The sequence below is a fragment of the Equus quagga genome, chromosome 16 (genome assembly GCF_021613505.1).
Source record: "Equus quagga isolate Etosha38 chromosome 16, UCLA_HA_Equagga_1.0, whole genome shotgun sequence".
NCBI classification, from domain to species: domain Eukaryota; kingdom Metazoa; phylum Chordata; class Mammalia; order Perissodactyla; family Equidae; genus Equus; species Equus quagga.
Genome location: NC_060282.1, coordinates 70088486 through 70113115, shown reverse-complemented (window position 1 = coordinate 70113115; position 24630 = coordinate 70088486). Strand labels below are relative to the sequence as shown.

General features: G+C 38.3%; 1 protein-coding gene across 2 annotated transcripts in view; it reads right to left on the bottom strand.

The window, feature by feature from the left end:
* Positions 1-8141: 8141 nt before the first annotated feature.
* Positions 8142-24630, bottom strand: part of TERF1 (telomeric repeat binding factor 1) — a 35540-nt gene continuing 19051 nt past the window's right edge. Inside the window, exons 7-10 of one of the 2 annotated variants that reach the window (XM_046642522.1) lie at positions 24017-24076; positions 22347-22438; positions 16650-16756; positions 8142-8624 (exon numbers count right to left, since the gene is read on the bottom strand). In XM_046642522.1, coding sequence (XP_046498478.1) covers positions 8448-8624; positions 16650-16756; positions 22347-22438; positions 24017-24076 — 436 coding nt within the window. In that variant the 3' untranslated portion in view covers positions 8142-8447. The remainder of the gene's footprint in view (positions 8625-16649; positions 16757-22346; positions 22439-24016; positions 24077-24630) is intronic. The other variant, XM_046642523.1, reaches the window with a different exon arrangement.

Sequence of the window (24630 nt, the reverse complement as noted above, 5' to 3'; positions counted from 1 at the left end):
AATGGTTGACAGTTGCTATAAGAAAGAGAGCCTTACGTTCCTCTGCAGCCAGGCAACAGCCTGACAGAAGGTTCACTCTCTGGAAGGGTGTCCAGATTGGAAACACCAGAAACAGCAACTGAGAGTGGAGACTGAGTGAGTCTCCATTCCGAATGGTGAGCCCCGAGTCTCTTCCCCACCTGGTCTGAGGATGCTACGACTAAGGATATATACTCCCCTCCCCACACCCTCACTGCCACTCTCACCCACTCAGAAGAGTTTGTTAGATTCCTCTCCGAGGAAGTGGATCATCCAAGAGAAATGACTGTGGGGACTGTGGAGAGCAATAACAAAATGGAGTAACAAAAGTCAAGGCTTCTAAAATGGGGCTGGGAGGCCAGTAAGGAAACGGGGCTTATGCATGCACGCACACCATGTCTCTACCCAGATGAAATGCAGCTTTTGAACTGTGCTTCACTGTTGTCACCTTGTCCTTCTTTCGAGAAACATGCTTACTACCACAGATACAACTTTTTGCCTTAGAGATGGCCTTAGCAACGAATCACATATAGCCAAGAAGTAACAGTCGTTGCCAGCGCCAGTCAGAAATCTTGCAAAACAACCTGTGTAATTTGTCTCTTTTTGCCTTTATAAACCCTTGCCTTCTCTGAAGCACATTTTGGGTTTCTACCTGAATCTGTGTCTCCTAAATTGCAATTGAAATTGCCCAAATAAATATTTGCTGTTTAAATTGTAGTGGATTTTTCCTCAGTCAACAGTACTGCCAGCTGGAATAGCCAAGTCCCCGTCTGATCACTGTATGGAAATTCCTCTCTCTCGACATGTGAGTGCCCATCTATGCTCACAGGGCTTCCGATCAGCTTTTTCATCCTCACTCATAAATATAAATGGACAGCCCAGGACAACCAGGCATTTGAGGCAAACCACTAAGAAAGAAAGAGAGAAACCAAAATTAAACAGAAACAAGCAATATAACAAAGCAAAACAATAAACAATGCCAGGATCAGAAGAGATGAAAAGATACTGATCATGAAATAAGAACAAGATGTCCTAAAAAAGAACATTTGGAGAATTAAAAGCTCTTGGAAATGAAAAAGTTTGATAGTAGATATATAAATGTTATGAAAATTTGGAAATAAAGTTTCATGACATTTTCCCCAGAAAGTAAACAAAAAAATTAAAGATATAGAAATTAGGAGACAGGGGCCGGCCCCGTGGCCAAGTGGTTTAGTTTGCGCTCTCTGCTTTGGCAGCCAGGGTTTCGCCGGTTCGGATCCTGGGCGCAGACATGGCACCATTAGTCAGGCCACGTTGAACCGGCGTACCACATGCTGCAACTAGAAGGACCCACAGCTAAAAAAAAATATACAACTATATACTGGGGGGATTTGGGAAGAAAAAGCAGAAAAAAAGAAAAGAAGATTGGCAACAGTTGTTAGCTCAGGTGCCAATCTTTAAAAAAATAAAAAAAGAAGTTAGGAGACAAAAATGAAACTAGACTGGGGCTGGCCCAGTGGTGTAGCGGTTAAATTTGCGAGCTCTGCTTCGGTGGCCTAGGGTTTGCAGCTTTGGATCCCAGGTGTGGACCCACCACCGCTGGTCTGGCCACACTATGGTGACATCCCACACAAAATAGAGGAAGACTGGCACAGATGTTGTTAGCTCAGCAACAATCTTCCTTAAGCAAAAAGAGGAAGATTGGCAACAGATGTTTGCTCAGAGCCAATCTTCCTCACACAAAAAAGAGGATCATTCAAAGAGATCCAACATCTGGATAATGGGAGTTCCAGAAGGAGAGTACCAAGAAACTAGGAGGGAGAATTTTAGCAAAGAACTAATACAATGATATTTTTCAGAACTTAGCACACGGATTTCTGAAGTCACTGAGTGCTTGGCTCAATAGTTACAAAAAAAAAAGAAGATATATCAAAGCACATGAAATTCTAGATCATTGAATATATAGAAGAAGCTAAAAGCTTGGAGAGAGAAAAAGTAGGTCACGTGCAAAGGATCAGTAATCAGGATGGTGACAGACTACCTAAAGCAACATGTGACACTAAGGACAACAGAGTAACGCCTTTGAAATTCTGAAAAAAAACGTTTTCCAAACTAAAATTCTATATCTAATCAAATTATTAATCCAATGTGGGGATAGAATAAGGATATTTTCAGACATTCAAGATATAAAAATTGTCCACTCTGTGCATCATTTCTTGGGAAGGTTCAGGAGTAGATGCTCTAGGTAAACGAGAGTGTAAACCATGAAAGAAGATCCAGGAAATAGGGAATCCAGCCCAAGAGACAGACGATCGGGATGCCCAGAGCGAACGAGAAGGGAAATGTAGGCTTGACCGCTGGGCAGCAGGCCTGGAGAGCAACCAAAACATGGGAGCAGAGGAGGGATGTCACGAAGAAAACAATGACATCAATAGAATGTCTGACATTTTTTCAATGTATTCAGAGATTTTCAATGTGGTCAGAGAATTTAGAGATGAATAAGTGAGAAATAAAAGATGAATAAAAGCATTATTTACAGTTCAGGTGTAAATAACAGTTAGAGTTATAATAGTGCAAACACTGAATGCTCATTTAACCAAAAACTGATACAAATATGCTGGAACAACTAGGGAGGAGAAGCGTATGCATGGGTGCCCTGTGTGTGTTTGGGGGGGGGGGGGAGCGGGCGGAGGCCATAAAACCTCATCCTATGGGGGGGGGGGCAATAATACAGTCCCTCAAACTGGAAAATAACAAACAGCAGTATGAGCATATTTTTAATAAATATGAAAATCAGTACGTGAGAAAAAAGCTGAAAGAGTTGAGGAAGGTCACCCCTAGGGAGCCCTGAAGGATGGTGGAAGAGAAGAGTGTTTCCTTTTTTTTTTTTTTTAAGATTTTATTTTTTTCCCTTTTTTCTACCCAAAGCCCCCCAGTACATAGTTGTATATTCTTCGTTGTGGGTCCTTCTAGTTGTGGCATGTGGGACGCTGCCTCAGTGTGGCTTGATGAGCAGTGCCATGTCCACGCCCAGGATTTGAACCAACGAAACCCTGGACCGCCTGCAGCAGAGCGCGTGAACTTAACCACTCGGCCACGGGGCCAGCCCCCAAGAGTGTTTCCATTTTAAGCCATGTAGAACTATTTTACTTTTAAAACTATGAACATTTTGTATTACTTTCATAAAGAAGGTGTAGTATATACATATACAATAGAATGCTACTCAGCCTTAGAAAAAGATGAAATCTTGTCATTTGCAACAACATGGATGGACCAATAATGGAGAGTATTATGCTAAATGAAATAAGTCAGACAGAGAAAGCCAAATACTGTATGATTTCACTCATAAGTGAAAGATAAACTCACAGATACAGAAAAGAGATTGGTGGTTATGAGATGGGGAGGTGGGTGGGGGAAGGGCAGAGGATTGAAGGGGCACATATGTATGGTGACAGATGGCAACTAGACTTGGTGGTGAATACCACGTAGACTATACAGAATTCGAAATATAATGATGTACATCTGAAATATAAAAATAACAAGCTTGATTCCTCATCTATGACATGTAATTAATAATACCATTCTGCCTCAGGGTTTTACAAGAATTAAATGAGATAATCCATGCAAATCAAAGCACTTACAAATTTAGAAAGACGAAGACAGACATGAGCTCCTCAAGGACTCAAGTGGGAAGGGAAAACACTCTTCAAATAATTCTCTCTTGTAAATAATGTAAGAACACTGGAAAATTATTAGTCTTTTCCTCTGAGAGCTGTATATCTTACAAACCATCATATTTCCTGTGTCAAATGGTCTTCTATTTTTGTTCTTTCAACACGGTATAGATTTAAATGGAGACTTACTTTAATGTTAAAGCATTTTGACTTATGAAGGTGTGTGTGGGGAGGTGGGGCTAAGTTTCAAAAAACAGCCCCTTCTGTGCCAGTTATCAATTTATTGGCTCTCAGCTCCAAGTCCCTTTCTTTGCCCTGCTTTGTGATAATGGGGCTGGACTCTAAACATCTCTTGCATGATAACAATTAAGTTTTATAAGGCCTCGGCGTAACTGCGGCGTGAGAGCGACAGGAAGACCATTCCCTTCCAGTTCTGGCCCTCCATCATCATCACCCAGCCTGGGAGCGACCTGGATGAGTTCCAGCTGCGCCTTCTAGCCACCTCCCCACGCTCTCCACACCATCCAGGAATGGGGGGCTGCTGTTCCAGACCAGCACCGCCTGCACCCTCTGGCCAGTCTCCTCACCAGCAGGCTGTGTTCCACCATTTGGCAGAGGAAAGCGGGGCTGTTTCACAGTCCTTAGTTCCTTTATTGTCCTCTCTTCCTCAGCAAATGGGGAAGAATGCAAAGGCCGCACCCAGATTGAGGTGCGGTATAATTAAACATGGACGCCAACAGACTATATTCTTAGAGGAAGACTGAACCGCAAGAGAATCCCACACTCTCTCCCTTCTCCCTAAAGGACTGCGGGAGCATTGCTTTGGGCCTAACTCTAAGAGGTTGTCGCCAGTCAGCCATCCTGTGGATTTGCAGCCCAAATTCTCATCACCAGGCTGGTCTTTAGAAACCCCAAGCTGTTAGTTTGAAAGTGGTTCCAAACTTGGAAACTTCCAAACCTAGAAGAATAAAAGAGAGAATTAAAAGAAGCTCCTAGATTTGGAAGTAACTTAACCGCCTAGAACATACTTTAAAGGAAGAAAACAAAAATCTAGAATTCAAAGTCAAGGGTCAGCAAATTACAGCCTGCAGGCTAAATCTTGCCCCCTGTTTTTGTAAATGTAGTTTTACTGGAACACAGCCACACTAGCTCATTTACGTGTTTATGTCTGTGGCTAATTCCAAGGAGAGCTCATAGACACCTTGAGGCCCACAAAACCTGGAATATTTCATTTGGCCCTTTACAGAGTTTGTCAACCCCCTGACTTAGACCATTGACATTTAATATAATTAATGACATGGTTGGATTCAGGTGTACCATTTTTGTTTTCTGTTTCTCCCTGTGGTTTTGTTTTTGCTTCCCATTTTCCCTCCTTTTGCTTTCTTTTGAACTATTTGATTAATTTTTAATATTCCATTTGAATTTACCTATTGGCTGTATATCAGTATTATTTTAAATGGTTGCTCTAGGGGTTATAATATTATACCTAACTTTTCAATTTAAGAGTTAATGTTATTTCTCATATTACACTTTATGTAAATTGGAAAAGCCTTGCAGCCATAAGCTGGAAACAGCTCTGAGACCGAATATAAAAAGGGACAATGGGCAAAAAATATGACAACAAACTCTGACCCACGTCTGCAGCAAAGTCTGGGATGCCAAACCACAACTCTTCAGCAAGCCACCCAGAATGGTCAGGACTTGGTTGACGACTGCCAACATCTGTATTTTTTGTCCCCATCTCCAACTCAGGACCAATCAGAGAAAGCCAAATATGTCCCCCCAGACAATCATGTAAGATGCTGCTGCTAGTTGGCCAGCCTCCGGCTTCCTTATGCCAACAACCTCCAATCCGAGCCTGCCTGAAGCCTTCTCTGTGTTTTTCACTCTGAAGCTTTCCCCCTGTAAACCTCTGCCTGCCCGAGTCCCTGCCAGACGCAGGTGATGGTGGCCGACTCTCTTGCTGCGGCAAGCTCTGAATAAGCAGCCTATTTGTTCTCAGTTTTGAGTGTGGTCTTCATTTATTTCCACAACTCAAATCCTCAACAGCATAATGGATAAGTAATTGTGATATAGTTATATAGCCTATTATTGTGGAAATGTACATGAGTCAGAGCTTGAATATGTTGAGTGAAAGAAAAAATGGCAAAGAATGCATAGAATACTTAATTTCCTTAAATGCCTCAAGAAGAAAAACAAAACAAAAGATAGTCTCCTGGCCTTAGCAGATCAGCTGTGAGTTGGGGCCCTCCCTCAGTGCTTAGCCAGGCCGCTCACAACTCTGCCTTAGCCTTCACCTCCTGCATACGTGAAGCCCAAAGATCATTCAGAGGCAGAGGCCTAGGGTCCACCCAGGTCTTTTCTGAGACTGTGTCCAGTCCTGGGCACGTGCATGGCCTTCTGGATCCTGTGGTTTACTCCAGTCTTTCAAAGCCTTTACTCTCCATGTATCTTCCTCCCCAGGCTTTTCAAAAAGGTCTGTCTGTTGTTCGCTCTGTCTGCTGTTGCTGACCCCAGGAAGCTGTAGGTAATGTTTTAAAACCCTGAGAGTTCAGAGGGGGCAAAACAAAGGCAAACCTCTGAATTGAACCCCAGGGAACTTCCAAACAGGTTAAAACACAATCACAATTCTGTGAGAATAAGAATTGCCCACTCTTGCTCCATCGATGCACTAAGAATGCATACCACTGTCCCCACAAATGGGGTAAGCAAAAACACCAAAATCCTTTTACCAGAACTTAGTAGCCTCTTTATTAAGCACTCCCAGTTGTTTTAAGTTTTTATTAGATTGCAGAGTTTCAAAAAGTTGATTCTAAGTTTTTGCCAGCTTAATAGTTGCTTCAGTAGAAGGAAGAATCTTTGGAGCTCCCTACTCTGCCATTTTCGGTGATGTCCCTCTCTATGTAACATTTTTAAATGATTAAATTTTTAAAATGGAGGACAGATCAGTGGTTGCCAAGGGTTGGAGGAACGACACAAGAGGGAGGTGAGTGGCAATAGGAGGAATCCTCATTGTGTTGAAGCTGTTCACTATCTTGCATGTGGTGGTGGATACATGAACCTACACAGGTGATAAATTGTTTAGAACTAAACACACACCACACACACAGTACAAGTAGAAGTAAAACTGGGGAAATCTGAATAAGGTTGGTGGATCGTATCAATATCAATATCCTGATGGTGATATACTTTAGTTTTACAAATTAATATTGGGGGAAGCTGGAATAAGTGTACAAGGGACCTCTATTATTTCTCACTGCACATGAATCTACAATTATGTCAAAAACTTCAATTAAAAAAAGTAATTCAGAAGATTCAGATTTAAGAAGAAGTTTTAGGAATACATCAGAGAATTTATTTTGCTTTTTCTTCTAATGTATACACAAATTATATGATAAAAATCTACATTTAAATAAATCTAAGGCAGCTCTTGTAATAAGTAAAATAAAATTATAAATAAGAAAGCACCATACTATAGTATAATCTTTTTTAGTGGCACATAAAGTAACTGAGCATCTTACAGTTAATGGCAACTTAGACTTGACGATTTCTCATATTTGGAAGGAGGAGGTCGACTTACAGGTCCACTGTGGCTGTGCTGCCAGCTTTGACAATAACCATCACGATGCCTGCAATAAACAGTGACAGTAACTAGTGGTGTGACAGGATAGACTGAGTCAGGAAGCAGACAGCAATTACCAGCATTTCTGTTTATTATATGTATACGACAACACATTCAGGAACAATGTGAAAGTAATGTATAAAAACTTTAATAAGAAATGAAATACAGATGACAAAATACTACTTTACTTTTTATGCAATTCAGTATTTTCGCTCGCTTGTTAAATAAAGCACATGTAACTTGACATGCTAAATAATTCTATCAGTTTTTGACTAAATACTCTAAAGAATAAAGATGTTGGTGAAAACTCAAAATTGTCTAGTAAGGTGTGTATGACTTTGCTTATTTAGTATTCATCATAGATGTCAAAATGATCGTGATTAATACCAATTTAAGCATTTACAGAATATCATTTAGGCCCAATATTGATAGAATAAATAAAAATATCAGAGAAATTGATATTTATGGCACTAGGCTATAAAGAAGCTTTATTTAAATCCATCTTTGTTAAGGTTTTAACACTGGAACAAAAGTCAAATGTACCTAAATGAGACATGAAGGTATTTTCTTGGTAAAAGTACAAATTTTGTCCTACAGTATTACTAGTTTAAAGTTTCTTCCTTTATATGAAACTACTGAAAGGAAAATTTAACTATGTTATAACTCACAGATTACTTTGTACATTTATCATTCTATAAACAAATGTCTCAGTAATTCATATATTAAGGCCATAAATCAAGTCATCACCTGTCGAAGGCCTATTATTATTCACTGATTTAGAAACTTCACTTCTATGTGTGTGTTACCAAGTTGAAGCCAACCTAGAGACACAGGTTAGGAGAAATATATTTTTTCTCTTACCACATTTTCACTTTTTTATTGGAACAGGATTTGGGGATAGGGGTATTGAAAGCACCAGGGTTCAACAAATTTATATTTCATCCAAGTTAAAAGATGCTTAAAGAAAAGAAAAATGGCATATAATCTTACTCTTATAGCACAAATCCTCATGTTAATGAAATGACTGTGTCATGGAAAAATATTGTAATGCTTTAAACAAAAATTTTAAGGTACACCAGTGACCACCAAGTTTCAAAAAAAATGCAGTGATCAAAATATTTAACTGTCCTTTTATCAAGCTTTTACAAACACACTCAGTCTTCACTGTCTGAGCATATCAGTTTCAGCTTCTTCATAGTCCTCCATCTGTCTTTTAACATGACGCTCGTCCGGTTGTTGAATTTATAATGTAAGAGTATTTTAGACCAGTTTCCCTCGCCATATTTCCTCACACCAGACCTCAGATTCTTGTCTTCTTCCCAAAGCCATGCCTTTTGATAAAAAGTAGGACAGTTATTCACAGAAACAATTCTTTCTTTTTTTTAATTGAGGTATAATCAACATATTGTATTAGTTTCAGGTATACTACATAAATGATTTGATATTTGTATATATTACAAAATGATCACCACAGTAAGTCTACTTAACATCCATCAAAAGTAGATAAAAAGTAGAACAGGTATTCACAGAAACAACTCTTTAAAGAACATATCTACTATAAATGCAATTGGTTTTTGTCAAAATAATGTTATAGTTTCTTAACATTGGAGCTGCAAGAATTTCTGAATACACTTCTTAGATTTCTGCAGGTCTCCTGTTTACCATGATAAGATTTTTAAGGGTCCTCACTATCACTGTTCCTCTCACATGAATAACTATGGCTCAGCTGCCCAAGATCAGACGGCTACAAAATGACAGAGCTAATCACCAAGCCAATTTGTCTGACTGTAAGTCCACACTGTCTCTTAAGATGCTTTTCTATAATTGTTAATAGATTAGTATTTATTAATTCTACATATTTTCTAAATAGAACTTATGAATATTAATTTAATACTTCATTAATGAACTCAGTGAAAACCTTGTTCTGTCTATGTTAGGCAAAGTATAGACACACATAAAACTCCAATCTTCTCTAAAATACGTTTTTGAAAACACAACTAACACAAACTAATTAAAAATACACTATTTAGTTTTTGGAGAAAATGACTGAAAATTTTTAAAAATCAAATTCAGTATCATACATCGAAACAATTACTGATACTTGGCATTTGCTACAGGAGACCAATCTGCTGACACGCGGAAGGAGCAACAAGAACAGCTGAGTGATTATTTTCTGTGTCTAGACTATCACTGATTTCCCCGGCTGACTTCCACATTTTCTTTATAAATCCATTCATCACCAGTCACAAAAAGACAAATACCGTATGATTCCACATTTATGAGGTACCTAGAGTAGTCAAACTCATAGAAACAGAAAGTAGAAGAGTGGTTACCAGGGGACGGGGAGGGGAAATGAGAACCCGTTTAATGGGTAGAGTGTTTCAGCTTCACAAGATGAAAAGGTCCCATAGATTGGCTGCTCAACAATGTGAATGGACTTAATGCCACTGACTCGTACACTTCACAAAGATTAAGATGATAAATTTTATGTTCTGTGTGTTTTATTACAAGAATTAAATTTTTTTTAAAAAATGAGCACAGGACTTGAACAGACATTTCTCCAAAGAAGTTATACAAATGGCCAATAAACACATGAAAAGGTGCTCAACATCATGAATCATTAGGGAAATGCAAATCAGAACCACAAGAACATACACCTCACATCCACTAGGATGTCTACTGTCAAAAAAACAGAATAATAAGTGTTGGTGAGGATGTGGAGAAACTGGAACTCTTATGTACTGTTGGTGGGAATGAAAAATTATGTGGCCACTATGGATAATAGCATGGTGGTTCCTCAAAATACTAAAAATAAAATTACCATGTGATTCAGCAATTGTACTTGTGGGTATATACCCAAAAGGATTGAAAGCAGGGACTTGAAGAAAAATTTGTATACTCAAGTTGATAGCAATATTATTCACAATAGCCAAAAGGTGGAAGGAACCCAAGTGTCCATTGATGGATGATCAATGGATAAACAAAATGTGGTATATAAACACAATGAGATATTATGCAGCCTTAAAAAGGAAGGAAATTCCCACGCATACTACAACATGGATGAACCCTGAGGATATTATGCTAAATGAAATAAGCCAGACACAAAAGAACAAATATTACATGACTCCACTTAAATAACTAAAATAGTCAAATCCAGAGATAGAAAGTAGAATGATGGTTGCCAGAGGCTTGGGGGAGGGGCAAATGGGGAGTTACTGTTTAAGAGTAGAGTTTTAGTTCTGCAAGATGAAAAGAGGTCTGTCAATGGTTGGTGGTAATGTTAGCACAACAATATGAATGTTTAACGCCACTGAACTATATATACACTTTAAAATACTTAAGACGGTAAATTTTGTTATGTGTATGTTGCTACAATTAAAGGAAAAAAATCCAGCTCATTTGTCTGATGCCGTATTAAAAAGAACTCAAGGTGTCTTGAAGACAAACATGAGATGAAAACTATCTTGTGTATGGCTCAGTGCCACGAAACCGGCAGTGACCATAATTAACCCCTTGTAGAGGTCTGTCTGAGCTGCCCTCTGTCAGCAACAGTGCTGCCTACAAGTGCACGGCTGCGCAATCCACAGACAGAGACTGCCTCCGCCTGCGCTGACGGGCCCAGCCCACTCCCTCGCCAGTCACCACTAGTACAAAGCGCACTGGTTGTCACTATGTGACATAAAACCAAAAGAGATGTAAATTTTGCATGTGTAGGGTAAGGAGTTTAAAGGGATAGACCAACTGATTAAAAGTACTTCAGCAGGGGCCGGCCTGTGGCCGAGTGGTTAGGTTCACACGCTCTGCTTTAGCAGTCCAGGGTTTCACCTGTTCCAATCCTGGGTGCGGACATGGCACCACTCATCAGGCCACGCTGAGGTTGCGTCCCACATGCCACAACTAGAAGGACCCACAACTAAAAATACACAACTATGTACCGGGGGGCTTTGGAGAGAAAAAGGAAAAAAAATAAATCTTTAAAAAAAAAAAGTACTTCAGCAGTGGGTTATTAACCTTTGGGGTCACATAAATCTTTGAGAATGTGATGAAAGCTATGGATCCACTTCATAGAGAAGTGAAGATGAATACAATTTTACACGAAATTTCTGGGGCCACTTAGACGCCTCTTAAAAAAACCTATTGATTTTATGGTCCCCAAGTTAAGAATTTTTGTTGTGTAAGAAGTTGCCACATATTCATTCAACTTTAAAAAGTAGTCTTTGGTTTATGCAAATTTCATATACACAGCACTGTTTTCTTGTTTTAATCTGAGCAATATTACTTTTAACAGAAAGCACAGATGATACAATACAAAAGCCCATTTCTCTCAATAAATAACTAATATTCTCTGCTTGAATCCTATTTAGGTTCCTGGGTGCAATGAGTTTAAGCAGTACTTGCCAGTGAATCACAAACCGCAGGGTTGGCAGGCTACTGCCAGAATCCAGCCCCAGACTGTACAGCCCAGGAGCCAACAATGGTTTTTACATTTTAAAAACTTCTTTTTAAAAAAGAAAAAGAGAAGAAGATATGACAGAAATGTATATGGCCCATGAAGCCTAAAATATTCACTGCCTGGCCTTTTACAGAAAAAGGTGGCCAACCTCTGACCTAGAAGCAAGTTATAATTTTGTCAGTAGGTTAACTGAAAACCACAGCATTTAACATTATTTTTTTCTTCTATTGAAAAAGATAATCTTTAACTTGATAAATTGTTACCATGTAATTATGCCCTATTTTGTTTGATCTGAATGTTTTTACAGTCTTTGCTTAATTTCATCTATGATTTAAAGGTGCAAGAGTCTTCAAAAACATCATATGGAATAAGTGATCAGATAGCACATAACTACAATCTTTAGAGGTCAGAGTTTAAAGAGGCCAACTCCTACTTTCTATAGATGGAGTTGAATGAGTGACACAACTGGCTTGTCAGTGTCAGGTCAGAAAGAAAACACAGGGCAGTACTAATTTCATAAGTCTGCTCTGTGACTTATAACTCTTCATTTCTTCATTTTATACGTTTGACTTATTGTACTAGATTCCATTCATGACACATCATTAACAAAGAGTTTTAAGAGGATATGTTTCAGGACACAAACAAAAATTGTGTCTTGTGTGCTATTCTTTTGTTTTTTGCTTTTCCTGAAAAATTAAAAATAAAATCAATAAAAAATCATTAACAATCCTAGCCATAACCATAACCCAAAAAGATACAAAGAGCACATAACAAATTAAAATGCACTTTTTTTCTTCCTTAAGGCTAAAAAGTTTGTATGACTTATATTTGAAAATTGTATATCATTTCTAATGCCTTTTAGAGGCAAAACAATGCTTTATAATGCCTTGAAAATGATACCATGTATAATAAAAAAATACTGTTATAGTAATGCCCATTATATACCATCTATGAAAAAAAAGTCTTGGTTGTTGAAAGGCATTTACTTTTCTTCTTGATTAGAATAAATTTACAAAAGGAAGGCTTTTTTTAACTTGTCATGAGCAAGCAGAAATACCTTTGTCTGTTTAACAAACAGAGGAAGGAGGAAGTGTCCAGTCAGTCACAGGCTACTGCAAAAAAACTTTTAAGAACTAAAATCTCAACACAAAATAAGATAAAATTTGTTGCTCCTCTGAAATAAGTTGTCCCACCAAAAAGCCAACAGTGGAAAGCCAAAATAAACCCAGACAGTTGCGATATCCACAGAATTAATTCCTGGCATAGTAAACAGTGACAGGCAATATCACCTATATTCTATTCTTTAAATTATGTAGTCGATTTCCCACATTTTGTTTCAAATACAAAAAAAGAGAGAGAGGAACTGTTTCCTTGATATATATCTACAGACAGCAACTACAATCCCATTTTGAATTGTTGCCAGAAGGACTACAGGGGAAGATTAATTAAAAGTATGAGGCAGAGACTTCTAGTTTTTGGACTACCACATAAAGAGCTTGGAAATATCACTCTAGTCCTCACTACAAGAAAAAAGCTGAACAAACTGAAAGTCAACAACTCTTCTTAGATCCACCAGAGAATTACTGTCACAGGGCAAACTGCTGCCTTGGAAATGAGAAAGACAGCAAGGTGGACACAGAGAATCACAGGTTCTGGGAGCAGAAGCTCACATCTGGAGCCAGGACTGGGAGGAACACTTAACTGTGACGGACGGATTGATGGAGGCTCACTATGGATAAGCTTGAGTTAAAGAACTCCAAGGGAAAAAAAAATATATATATAAAAAGACCCACAACTAGAAGGACCTGCAACTAAGACATACAACTGTGGACATGGTTTAGGGAGATAAAGCAGAAAAATAAAGAAAGAAAAAAAGAAAGAAAGAAAGAACTCCAGGGGCCCAGCCTCAGTGGGGCCCACAAACTTTTGTGAGTTTGACCTCAAAAAGCACCATCAGGTTCTCAGGGTGAAGATGGGAGAAAATCCCGTCCTGTTTCTAGCAGGGGGATAGGAAAAGTAGCCATTTTGAAATGCATCCAGAGCATTCTGTTCTCATTAACAAACGCCTGCCCTCAAGAGAAACTAATTTTGCCAGTGTCTAACTGACCTGTGGAAACATCCCACTCCAGCCCCCTCTAGCCCCCCTGTCCCACCAAATAGGGGGAATCAAAGCTGAGAAGCAAGTATGAAGGTCTTAGCCCAGGACATAGGTTCACTAAGAGAATGAGAGAACCACAGAACTACAGCCTGCTTCCTCTCCCCCTCCCCCATCTTACCACCACGTTATTTGGGCTCCTATATAACAATTGCCTCAGATCAAAGAGCTGCCTCAGACTCTTACTAAGAAGGAGTCTCTAGGGAAACCCAAAGACAACAAGGTTAGACAAAAACAAGGAAATTTTAGCTTCTGACACCTACAGCTACTGCAACAGTAAACAAAGCCTAACTCCTAGCAGACAGACATAAAACTTCACACTAAAGGCCAAATTTCCCTCACTTCCTTTTACCTGACGCATCATGTCTGGCTATTAACAAAAACTATAAGGTACACTACTAAAAGGCAAAAACACAATCTAAAGGGACAAAGCAGCAACAGGCTCAGCTATGGTGGAGATTTTGGAATTATCAGACCAGGAATTTAAAATAACTATGATTAATATGCCAAGGGCTTTAATGGAAAAAGGAGACAATATGTAAAAACAGGTTGGTAAATGTAAGCAGAGATGTAAACCTTAAGAATCAAAAGAAAATGCTAGAAATCAACAAGACAGTAACAGAAAGAAGAATGCCTTTGATGGTTCATCAGCAGACTAGACATAGATAAAAAAAGAAATCAGTGAGCTTTAAGATATGTTAACAGAAACTTCCCAAACTGAAAAGCAAAGAGAAAAAAGAATTATAAAAAGAGAAAAGAATAGCCAAGAACTGTGGAACAAGTACAAAAGGTGTAACATACATGTAATGGGACACCAGAAAAAGAAAAAGAGAAGGAATAGAAGAAAGATTTGAAGTAATAGTGGCTGAGAATTTTCCAAAATTAACGACAGACACCAAAACAGATACAGGAAGCTCAGAACACAAAATAGTATAAATCCCAAAGAATTACACTTTGACATATCACATTCAAAGTGCAAAACATCAAAGATAAAAAATGAGTATGACTTTTGGTTGCATACAGTGGTATACAGTCAGCATTTACTCATTCTCCTTTGAGAATTCACCCAACAGTAACAAGGAAAAAGGGGCCAGCCCCATAGCCAAGTGGTTAAGTTCACGTGCTCCACTTCAGGGGCCCAGGGTTCACAGGTTTGGATCCTGGGTGAGGACATGGCACTGCTCATCAAGCCATGCTGAGGTGGCGTCCCACATAGCAGAGCCAGAAGGACCTACAACTAGAATATACAACTATGTACTGGGGGGCTCTGGGGAGAAGAAGAAGGAAAAAAAAAGAAGATTGGCAACAGATGTTAGCTCAGGTGTCAATCTTTTAAAAAGAAAAGAAAGAAAGGAAGAAGGAAAGAAATAAAATCCCAAACTCTGATAAAATTAGGAGACCCTATGTTGTGAATGCAATATAGGTAGAAGGGGTACATCATTGGTGGAAATTGACAAAACATACGTGAAGAAGCAGGGCACAACCATTCTTCCTACAGATCTCAGAAAGCCTGTGGTGTGCACTTTTCCAAAGTAAGGAACACATCCTGAGGTGTACACTCTAAGTCCCTGGTATGCAACAGCAGGAGCCTCCCTCAACCTGCAATAGTTTCAAAAAGTAGAGGTGGTGGGGCCAAATAAGGAATTGCACAGATACGCAATGTTTGCAGGAGGCAAATCATAAGTAGGAGTTGCTTGCTATGTTCACTGGGGGAGAAGGCAAGGCCAAAATAAGCTTGAGTCATAGGAGATATCCCTAGTAGCCTGGAACTTGACTCCAGCCCAAAACCTCAACATGAACCATAAGTAAATAGTGTATCAAGAAAAAAATTCACCTTAAATAAAGGAGAGTAAGAAAACTAAGCATAGGATCACCTTCCACTTCCAGCCATGATAAAACAAGAACTAGATTTATTTACCTGCTGTAAACAACTAGAAAACCAGATAAAATACAGGAAACAATGATTTCAGAAAATGGACAGGTGGCACAGGACTATAACATCACTAAGAGGGGAAACAAATGAAGTGAGTCCTAGAATTGAGCCATCTTAATTTTCTGAATAGAAAAATTCCATCTCAAATGACATGTTCCTTTTTTTTTCTGGAGGAAGATTAGCCCTGAGCTAACATCCACTGCCAATCCTCCTCTTTTTGCTGAGGAAGCTTGGTCCTGAGCTAACATCCCTGCCAATCCTCCTCTTTTTGCTGAGGAAGCTTGGTCCTGAGCTAACATCCCTGCCCATCCTCCTTTATTTTATATGTGGGATGCCTGCCACAGCATGGCTTGATAAGTGGTGTGTAGGTCCATGCCCAGGCTGCTGAAGCAGAGCACTCCAACTTAACCACTATGCCAGCGGGACTGCCCGCCTTTTTTTTTCTTTTCTTTTTAGCACAGAAGAACTGAATTTAAATTGGATCTCTATTAGGAAGATATAAATATAGAAGCTTATAATGTGGATTTAAGTCTCACCTTACATCTGATGAACTGACTTTATGATAGTATCAAAATAATTCTAAATAAACGTCATCATCAACATCCAGTTTAAGACTATTTTTAAAAGGCGGGTGCAGTATTTTCTTGGAAGTTTGAATAGGCAAATTGGTTAATTAATCTAAAATGGCAAAATCAAAGATGGCAAAGAGGAAACATTTTATACTCAGATTTTTTAGGGTTGATGTGAAATAATCATAATTATTCAAGTTATCACTTTAATGTCCATTACGTATTATTTAAATAATTAACAAACACCTGTTTTTTTCTCGACCGATGTTTTTCCGGAGTTATCGGCTCACTGTTCACAACACGTATTTTCTGGCTTTCAGTTGTTCGTGTACTGTTTTTCTTCCTTCTTCCAACTAAAAGGAGAAACACTGTCATCAAAGATTATTTTACATTAAAAGAAAAAGAAGAATTACATTTTTAAAGGTTACCATAAAATTACTATTTATTTTTTAGCTACTTTAAAGGAAAAGAACTTTATCTGCTTAATTTTTTCCCCTTTGAATCTGGAAGAACATGGGACAGTGCAAAGATCCATCTTTGAAAATCAGAGCGGGTGTTTTTGAATCTTGATTCTTTTATATGTTTTTAAGCAAGTCATCTCACCTCCCAGAGCCTGCCTTTTCATCATGTTAAAAAAAGGAATAATATTTACCTTATAGGATTATTAAAATTTTGTTCAGATAACTTTTAAGGAATATTGGACACAGTGTAAGAAGTATAACCCTTTCTCCATTCCCTCTTTCTTACTCACAGTAAGACAAGACGTTTTTTATAACGTGTATGTATATACACATACACGTTATAAAAAAATCTAAATAGAGAAATAACTGTTCATGCATAGGAAGACAACATAATTGTGTCAGTTCTCTCCAAAATTATCTATTGTTACAATGCAATTTCAAATCAAAATTTCAACAGGGTTCTTTGTAGAACTTAAGATTATTCTAAAATTATGTGTTAGGAGACTATTTTTAAAATGTGAGTGAGTATTCTCTTGCTTTGAATAGGCAGACTGGTCAATTAATCCAAGATGGCAAAATCAAAGATGGCAAAGAGAGTGCCCTGACCATCCCTGAAGTTTCTGCTGAACGTACAAGGCTTATTCACTTCCTAATACTGAGAAGTTTCCATAGTTAGTAGATAGGCACCTAATCAGGTCAACAGAACCATAACCTCACCAACACATAAACACTCTCTCCTGGGGAAGGGACTAGCTTGTCTGCTACAATGTTTTACTGCTTACTCAAAAAGAGCTCTAGGCCCATGGCCCCAAGCTCCTCAGCTGCAGTACAACCTACTGCCTGCATAGCATCCACCCAGGCCTGACGCACTGCCTACCAGCCTGGGGTAGAGGACCTGTGCTGATGCCATGCTATTTGTTGTGCTGTAATAAACTGTCTTGTTCTGACCCATTAAGTCTTACTGTCTACTTTTGGCACCTGTGGAGTGGCAGCAGGTTTAGTGCTTGCCATCCTCTATGAAGCTGGGGTTCTTTTCCTGACAAAACAGAAGACCAAAACATCAAGAACAGTCCAGATGCTGCTGAAGAACAGTAAGATAAAGGGAAGTGCCCCATCACTTACTGAGTTATTACAAAACTACAGTGACTGAGACAATACAATATTGTTGCAGGAACAGACCATGTGTGCTGGTCCAGCTCCAGTTGCCAGGAAAATGGAAATCACACTAGTTACAAACAGGGATTTTCATATTAGGAATCATTTCAACTGGTGCTAGAGGACTAAAAAAGCAAAAAGGAAGTAATAAATTAACAGAGATAAATAATAAAGAAATTAAAAATTATAGTTGGAGATTTCAATACTTCTCTCTCAATAACTGGTAGAATAAGTAGACAAAAAATAAGTGAGCATACAGAATATGTGAAAAGCACTAAGAATCAACTGGACCTAATTGACATTTTACAACAGTCCACTCAACAATAGCAGAATTCACAGTCTTCTCAAATGAACAAGTCACTAAGATATACCATATTCTGGGCAGTAAGACAAATCTTAAAAAAAAAAAAAAAAAGGGAAAAAAAGAAAACCTAGAAAGTATATACTCAGGCCAGAACAGAATTAAACTGGAAATCAATAAGAGAAAGATACCTGGAATATCCTTAAATATTTGGAAATTAAACAGTTTCTAAATAACCCATAGGCCAAAGAAAAAGTCTCAAGGGACATGAAAAAATATTTTAAACTATATGAAAATACAACATATCAAAATTTGTGGGATGCAACTAAAGCAGTAATTAAAAGGGAATTTATAGTATTAAACACACATATTAGAAATGTCTGGGCATCTATGAAGAAAAAGCAACTCATATACAAAAGGCCACAGCAGCATTCATCAAGTCAGAAAATAACAGAGCGGGGCTGGGCCGGTGGCACAGCAGTTAAGTTCGCATGTTCCATTTCAGCAGCCCAGGGTTCGATGGTTCGGATCCCAGGTGTGGACATGCACCACTCAGCAAGCCATGCTGTGGCAGGTGTCCTACATATAAAGTAGAGGAAGATGGGCAAGTATGTTAGCTCAGGGCCAGTCTTCCTCAGCAAAAAGAGGAGGATTGGCAGCAGTTGTTAGCTCAGGGCTAATCTTCCTCAAAAAAATAATAAATAACAATAATGGAGCAATGCCTGCAACGTTGTGAGGAAGAATATTTCCAAAGAATATTATATTTAGCCAAATTTACCTTTAAGCAAAAAAGAGCACATACATTCTTGGGGACAAAAATTTAGAAATTATAGGGGCTGGCCCTGTGGCCGAGTGGTTAAGTTCGCGCGCTCCGCTGCAGGCGGCCCAGTGTTTCGTTGGTTCGAATCCTGGGCGCGGACATGGCGCTGCTCATCAAACCACGCTGAGGCAGCGTCCCACGTGCCACAACTAGAAGAATCCACAACGAAGAATATACAACTATGTACCGGGGGGCTTTGGGGAGAAAAAGGAAATAATAAAATCTGGGGAAAAAAAAAAAAAAATTTAGAAATTATAGCACCTATACGCTTTTTTTTTAAGATTTTATTTTTCCTTTTTCTCCCCAAAGCCACCCAGTACATAGTTGTATATTTTTAGTTGTGGGTTCTTCTAGTTGTGGTACATGGGATGCCACCTCAGCATGGCCTGATGAGCGGTGCCACGTCCACGCCCAGGATTCAAATCAGTGAAACCCTGGGCTGCCAAAGCGGAGTGCATGAACTTAACCACTTGGCGACAAGGCTGGCCCCAATACGCCCTTCTTTTTTTTTTTTTTTTTTCCCCCTAAAAAAAAAAAAACATTCAAACAAGAAATGAATCAAAATGAAGAGGCAAGGAACAGGGAAATCCTGGCCAAAGTGTTAGTGATGAGAAATAAATCAATTTAAAAACAAACTACTATGGCAATTATGGCTACAAACTGGAATACTACAAACTTTGATCATATAAAATGTAACTAAGCAAATCTGGGAGTCAGTGGGAGAGGTTTTTTGCTAATCTCACCCTTTACAGCTAAAATCAACCAACAGTCCAAAGTTCAAATCTCTGGTTCTAGAGGCAGCCTGACCCACCCTCTCAGAGCATTTCACCTCCCTTCTTCTTCACTTTGGAGGAAGCATACAGGTTAGATATGTTTCTTATGAAACAGTATCTGAAGTTCACTGAATCCTTCAGTTTCACTTTTTAAAAAATTAAATGTAAATATATTTTAAAGCAACATATGTAACCTGATCACACTTTTCTAAATTTTTAATTGCTTTGAATCTCTCTCTTCTTCCACTGAGAAAGTCTATCACGGTAATTAAGGACATGAGCTCTGAAGTTACAATGTCTGATTTCGAATTCTGGCTCTGGTTCTGTTCATAATGTACCTGTGTGACCAAGGGCATTTTATTTAACCTATTTTTGTCTTGATTTCCTCATCTGTAAAATGGAGATGATGATAAAAAAAAAAAAAAGCACACTAATCTTATAAGATTATTTTGAGAATTAAAAAAGTTTACATATAAAAAGCTTTTAACTCAAATATTAATCATTTCACTGAACGCTGGTGAGTTTTTTTTGCATAAAAAGAATCTAGGTGATTTTTTTCTTTCAACTTTTCTGAATTACTTGATTTCTTAAAAGTACAAGGCAATTTTACAAATCTGAAAAAAGTTATTTTCGAAAAATAGTGTTTTAAAAAAATTTGGAAAAATTGTTTAGCACAAACAATACTAATACCCTCTAATTGTAAGGAGAGGATACCTGGGGACTCGTGTGAGCAAACTGGGACTTATTTTTAAAGTATGTATCTATTACTAAGATCTAACAAAAAGTCAGGAAATGTACTAAAACTCACAAGATCTAGGCTCAATAACCACAGTTACTGTCGAGCCACTCTGCAATCAGGTTATGGTCTTCATCAGAGTTTAACTACTGATCAACAATTTAGAGTGTAAAAAAGTATATGCTTCCATTTCTTTGAATTTTGTATTATGAAATTAAAAGTCTAGGAAAATCCTCACATTATTTTAGTTTAGAATTATGATTCCTAGCCATTTTACAGCAATAGATGTAGAAAAATAATTTTGGAACTCCAACATGAAGCAAATATTTCTTTGAATTTAAGTCTACCATCTTTAAAATGAGGATGATGATAATATCTATGAATGTAAATGTTTTAGAGCTGTAATTTACAACTATTAACTAACAGTGGCTCTGTCATCAGCCATCAGCTATGAATCAATGTATTCAATTAATATTCACTGCAGGCCTACTATATGCCTGGCATCAAGTTTGTACTTCGATTATTTTTATATTGATAGTAAGTATCTAGGATTAGATCGATAAGGTTTAGAAATTCCTACATTAGTATAGTACCTAGAACATAGTGTGGGTTCAATAAATATTTGCTGAATGAATACTCACCAAGGAGGAACGCTAATCAAATTAGAACAAAATAGTTATGGACAGCTTTTAAGATTTTTTTCTTTTAGTTATTGTTGCTTGTTTTTTAAATCTAGCAATGCCTTTTATAATGATAATACATTCTAAATGCTACGAAGAGTATCAAGATTCTATATATACTCAATCCTCATTATTCATGGATTCCATATTTGTGAATTCACCTACCTGCTAAAATTTGTAACTCAAAAATCAATACTCAGTGTTTTTGCGGTCACTGGTGGACATGTGCAGAGTGGCAAAAAATGAGTCATCTGACGTGCACGTTTCCAGCCAAGGTGAAATGAGGTGAAGCTCTGCCTTCTCGTTTCAGCAACCATGCTATAAATATCTGTCCTTTCTCCAGTCTATTTAAGTGCCACATTTTTGTGCTTTTGTTGATAATTTCGCTGTTTAAAATGGCCCCCAAGTGTATTGTGTCTACTGTTCCTCAGTGCAAGAAGGCTACGATGTTCCTTGTAGAGAAAATGTGCGTTAGATGAGCTTCATTGAGGCACGATTTACAGTGCTGTTGGCTGTGAGTGCAATGTTAATGCATTAACAATACAGATTAAATAAGGTGTCTTAGACAGAAAACACATAAACAAGGTTATGTGCTGATTAGTGGACAAAAATATTGTTGTGATGAGAGGATCAAAGGAACCTAATTCTGTACTGCCTGGTAATCGTTCAGTATTCAGTAATTTGGTGTCATGGCAACTTTAGAGAACATACCTACCATGAATAATAAAAATCAACTGCATTTATGTTTCAGATGAGTAACCATTTCCAGTTGCTGAATAAAGTTAAATAGAAAAGCAGTGTACCGTGGCAGCAGAAGTGCTCTAGCTCAGCAATCAGAATAGCTAACTCTAAATTAAGCACCACCTCTAATTAACTCTATGAAGTCATGACATTTAATCTCTTTGTGATTCAGTTTCCTGAAGTGTGTGTTTGTGTGTTGTGGTGGTGATTAAGGGCTGGATCGCTTTCAAGGACACATCAATTCTCCACTTCTAAAATTGTAATAAGAGTACTCACTTTGAAGAGTTTCCGCTCTTTCCCCTTTCTTATTAAAATCTTGCTGTCGGCTTCCATGTTTCAACTTAGATAAGAAAAGATTCTTGTGAGACCTAAATGAAACACGAAAGTATGTGACTGGTTCCACAAAGACTAGAAAAGTTATGGGAAAAGGTAGATGATTTGTCTGAATCTCTGTTCTAGGACCTTCTTCTACTTTGGCCTGCTTCCCTTGGTGCTCTCCTTGCTCAGTGCCCATCTTAACCTTTGGCCTCTTAAGATTGTTGTTGTCAGACTTCCCTCTCTCCCATCACTTATTTTCTCCATCTCATTTACTCAGAAATCAAGATTCTTTGGCCTTCCAATTAGACAGACCAAGAAAAAAAACAAACCTGAGACTGTAAAGTATTAACTTTTATTCTCTCCTGTGGCTTTAAAGTTTATTTCCCAAAACAGAAATTCCAAAATTCCTTTCTACATGATGGTAGCTATCACTTGATTATCTTTGAAACTTCCAAAAAGGGCTTTTTTGAAAGATAAGCTGTCTGCAGATCTACGGGATGTGGTAGAATTTTTGAAAACCCTGCAAAGTTCGTATTATTCCAATTTAATAAAGGAACAAACTAAGATGAAAAAAGTAGTTCACCTAAGCTCTGGCAGCTATTTTATCACCACCTAAAAAAATCTACACTTTTACTCCTATAAGTGCTCTATGCAACCTACTAGTCCTTTCCCTCCCTCCCAGAACTCTGTATTGTGCTCTCTGGATTGCCATTCTCAACCCCTTCACCAGCTCCCCCACCTCTTCGCCTTGTCTAAGATCTTGCTCTCCCCTGGGGACAGTATTTCTCTCCTTGTGGCTTTCTCAAGTAGAGAATGGCTTAATCTTCCCCCTTCTATGAATTCAGGGTCCCAAAGGTGGGTCTCTATACTTCTCATTTCTTAATGAATGCCACTTTCAGGATCCTGCTTCCATAGACCTTAGCCCTTGAGGATTCATGTCACTGAGGTATATTACCATCTACCATTCTCCATAGTCATTCCCTATCCCTCCAAGCACTTCCCATCACTCACAGATCTTTCTCTACCCAGGTGCTGCTATTATCACGAATTATTTCAATGTTCTCATGGATAATCCATATAACATCCTGGCCTCTCAATCCCTCACTTCCAACGACCTCCTCCACACCACGCCAGCCACCCCCTCCCATGGTTCCATTCAGCATCCCAACTGCTCTATCTCTGAAATCATTCATGCAGACTTTCTGCTCTCTGAACATGTTATATTGTCTGTCACAGCATTTTTAGTACATTGAATACAGTTTTTCAAGTAATTTCAGAAAAACGGAGTTCAGGACATTCATTAGAAATGTAACCTCCATCCCCTTCCTGCCCCAGCATATCCTCAATGACAGATTGGCTTTAAGTTCAAGTTCTCCCTGTATGTGGGTTCCAATAATAGCCTGGTAGAAACAATGTGAAACCACCCAGGATTCCAGAGGCAGGTCTCTATATAGTTTGGAATTTCAAGACACGTCAGCATCTTGATATCTATTGAGGTAAACTGGATCCTACAAGATTCTTTAAATCATACCATTTACATGGCAGTTATTATAACATATCCAGGTCTGCATGAATTGCTTCAATCAAAGATTTTAAAGACAGAGAAGAAAAATGTCAATTTACTTCACCTCAATAAGGATACTGTACCCTCTGAGGATTCAGTTACCGCAGACTGTTTGTCACTAACACTTTAAAAGAAGAAAAAATTTGTAAGAATGTAAACAAAAGAAACTTTTCATAAGGATAGTACTTTCCACATAGTCAAGTCATATTTCAACTTACAAAAAATATCTTTGAAAAGAAAACTTGGTGACATTAGTCCATTACAACATGGCTAATTTTTGCACAGATGTGTTTACCAGAGATAGTAGATCAAGCTAATGTAAGTAGAGTTAATGCTGTAATTGAGCATTCATAATGTTACTCTTTCAGAAACTCGCCCAGGGATCTTTATTTCCAGGAATTCAAGTTTAATTCTTGCCTTCCCCACCAGGCTCCAAATGAATGTTTTAACAAATTCCTCCCCTTTGCTGTAGTTAAAATTAGTTTCCACAAACACAAGACTATTTACACCTCCATGCCTTCACTGGAACTATCCTTCTCCCCTGGAATGACATTTCCTCTTCTATCCACCAGCAAAAATCTTAACATCCTTCAAGGCCCTGCTCAATGGTCACACCTCCTTGAAGTGTCCATCTCAACTCCTTCAGCGTTTCAGTCCATCCATAAAAATTATGTAATG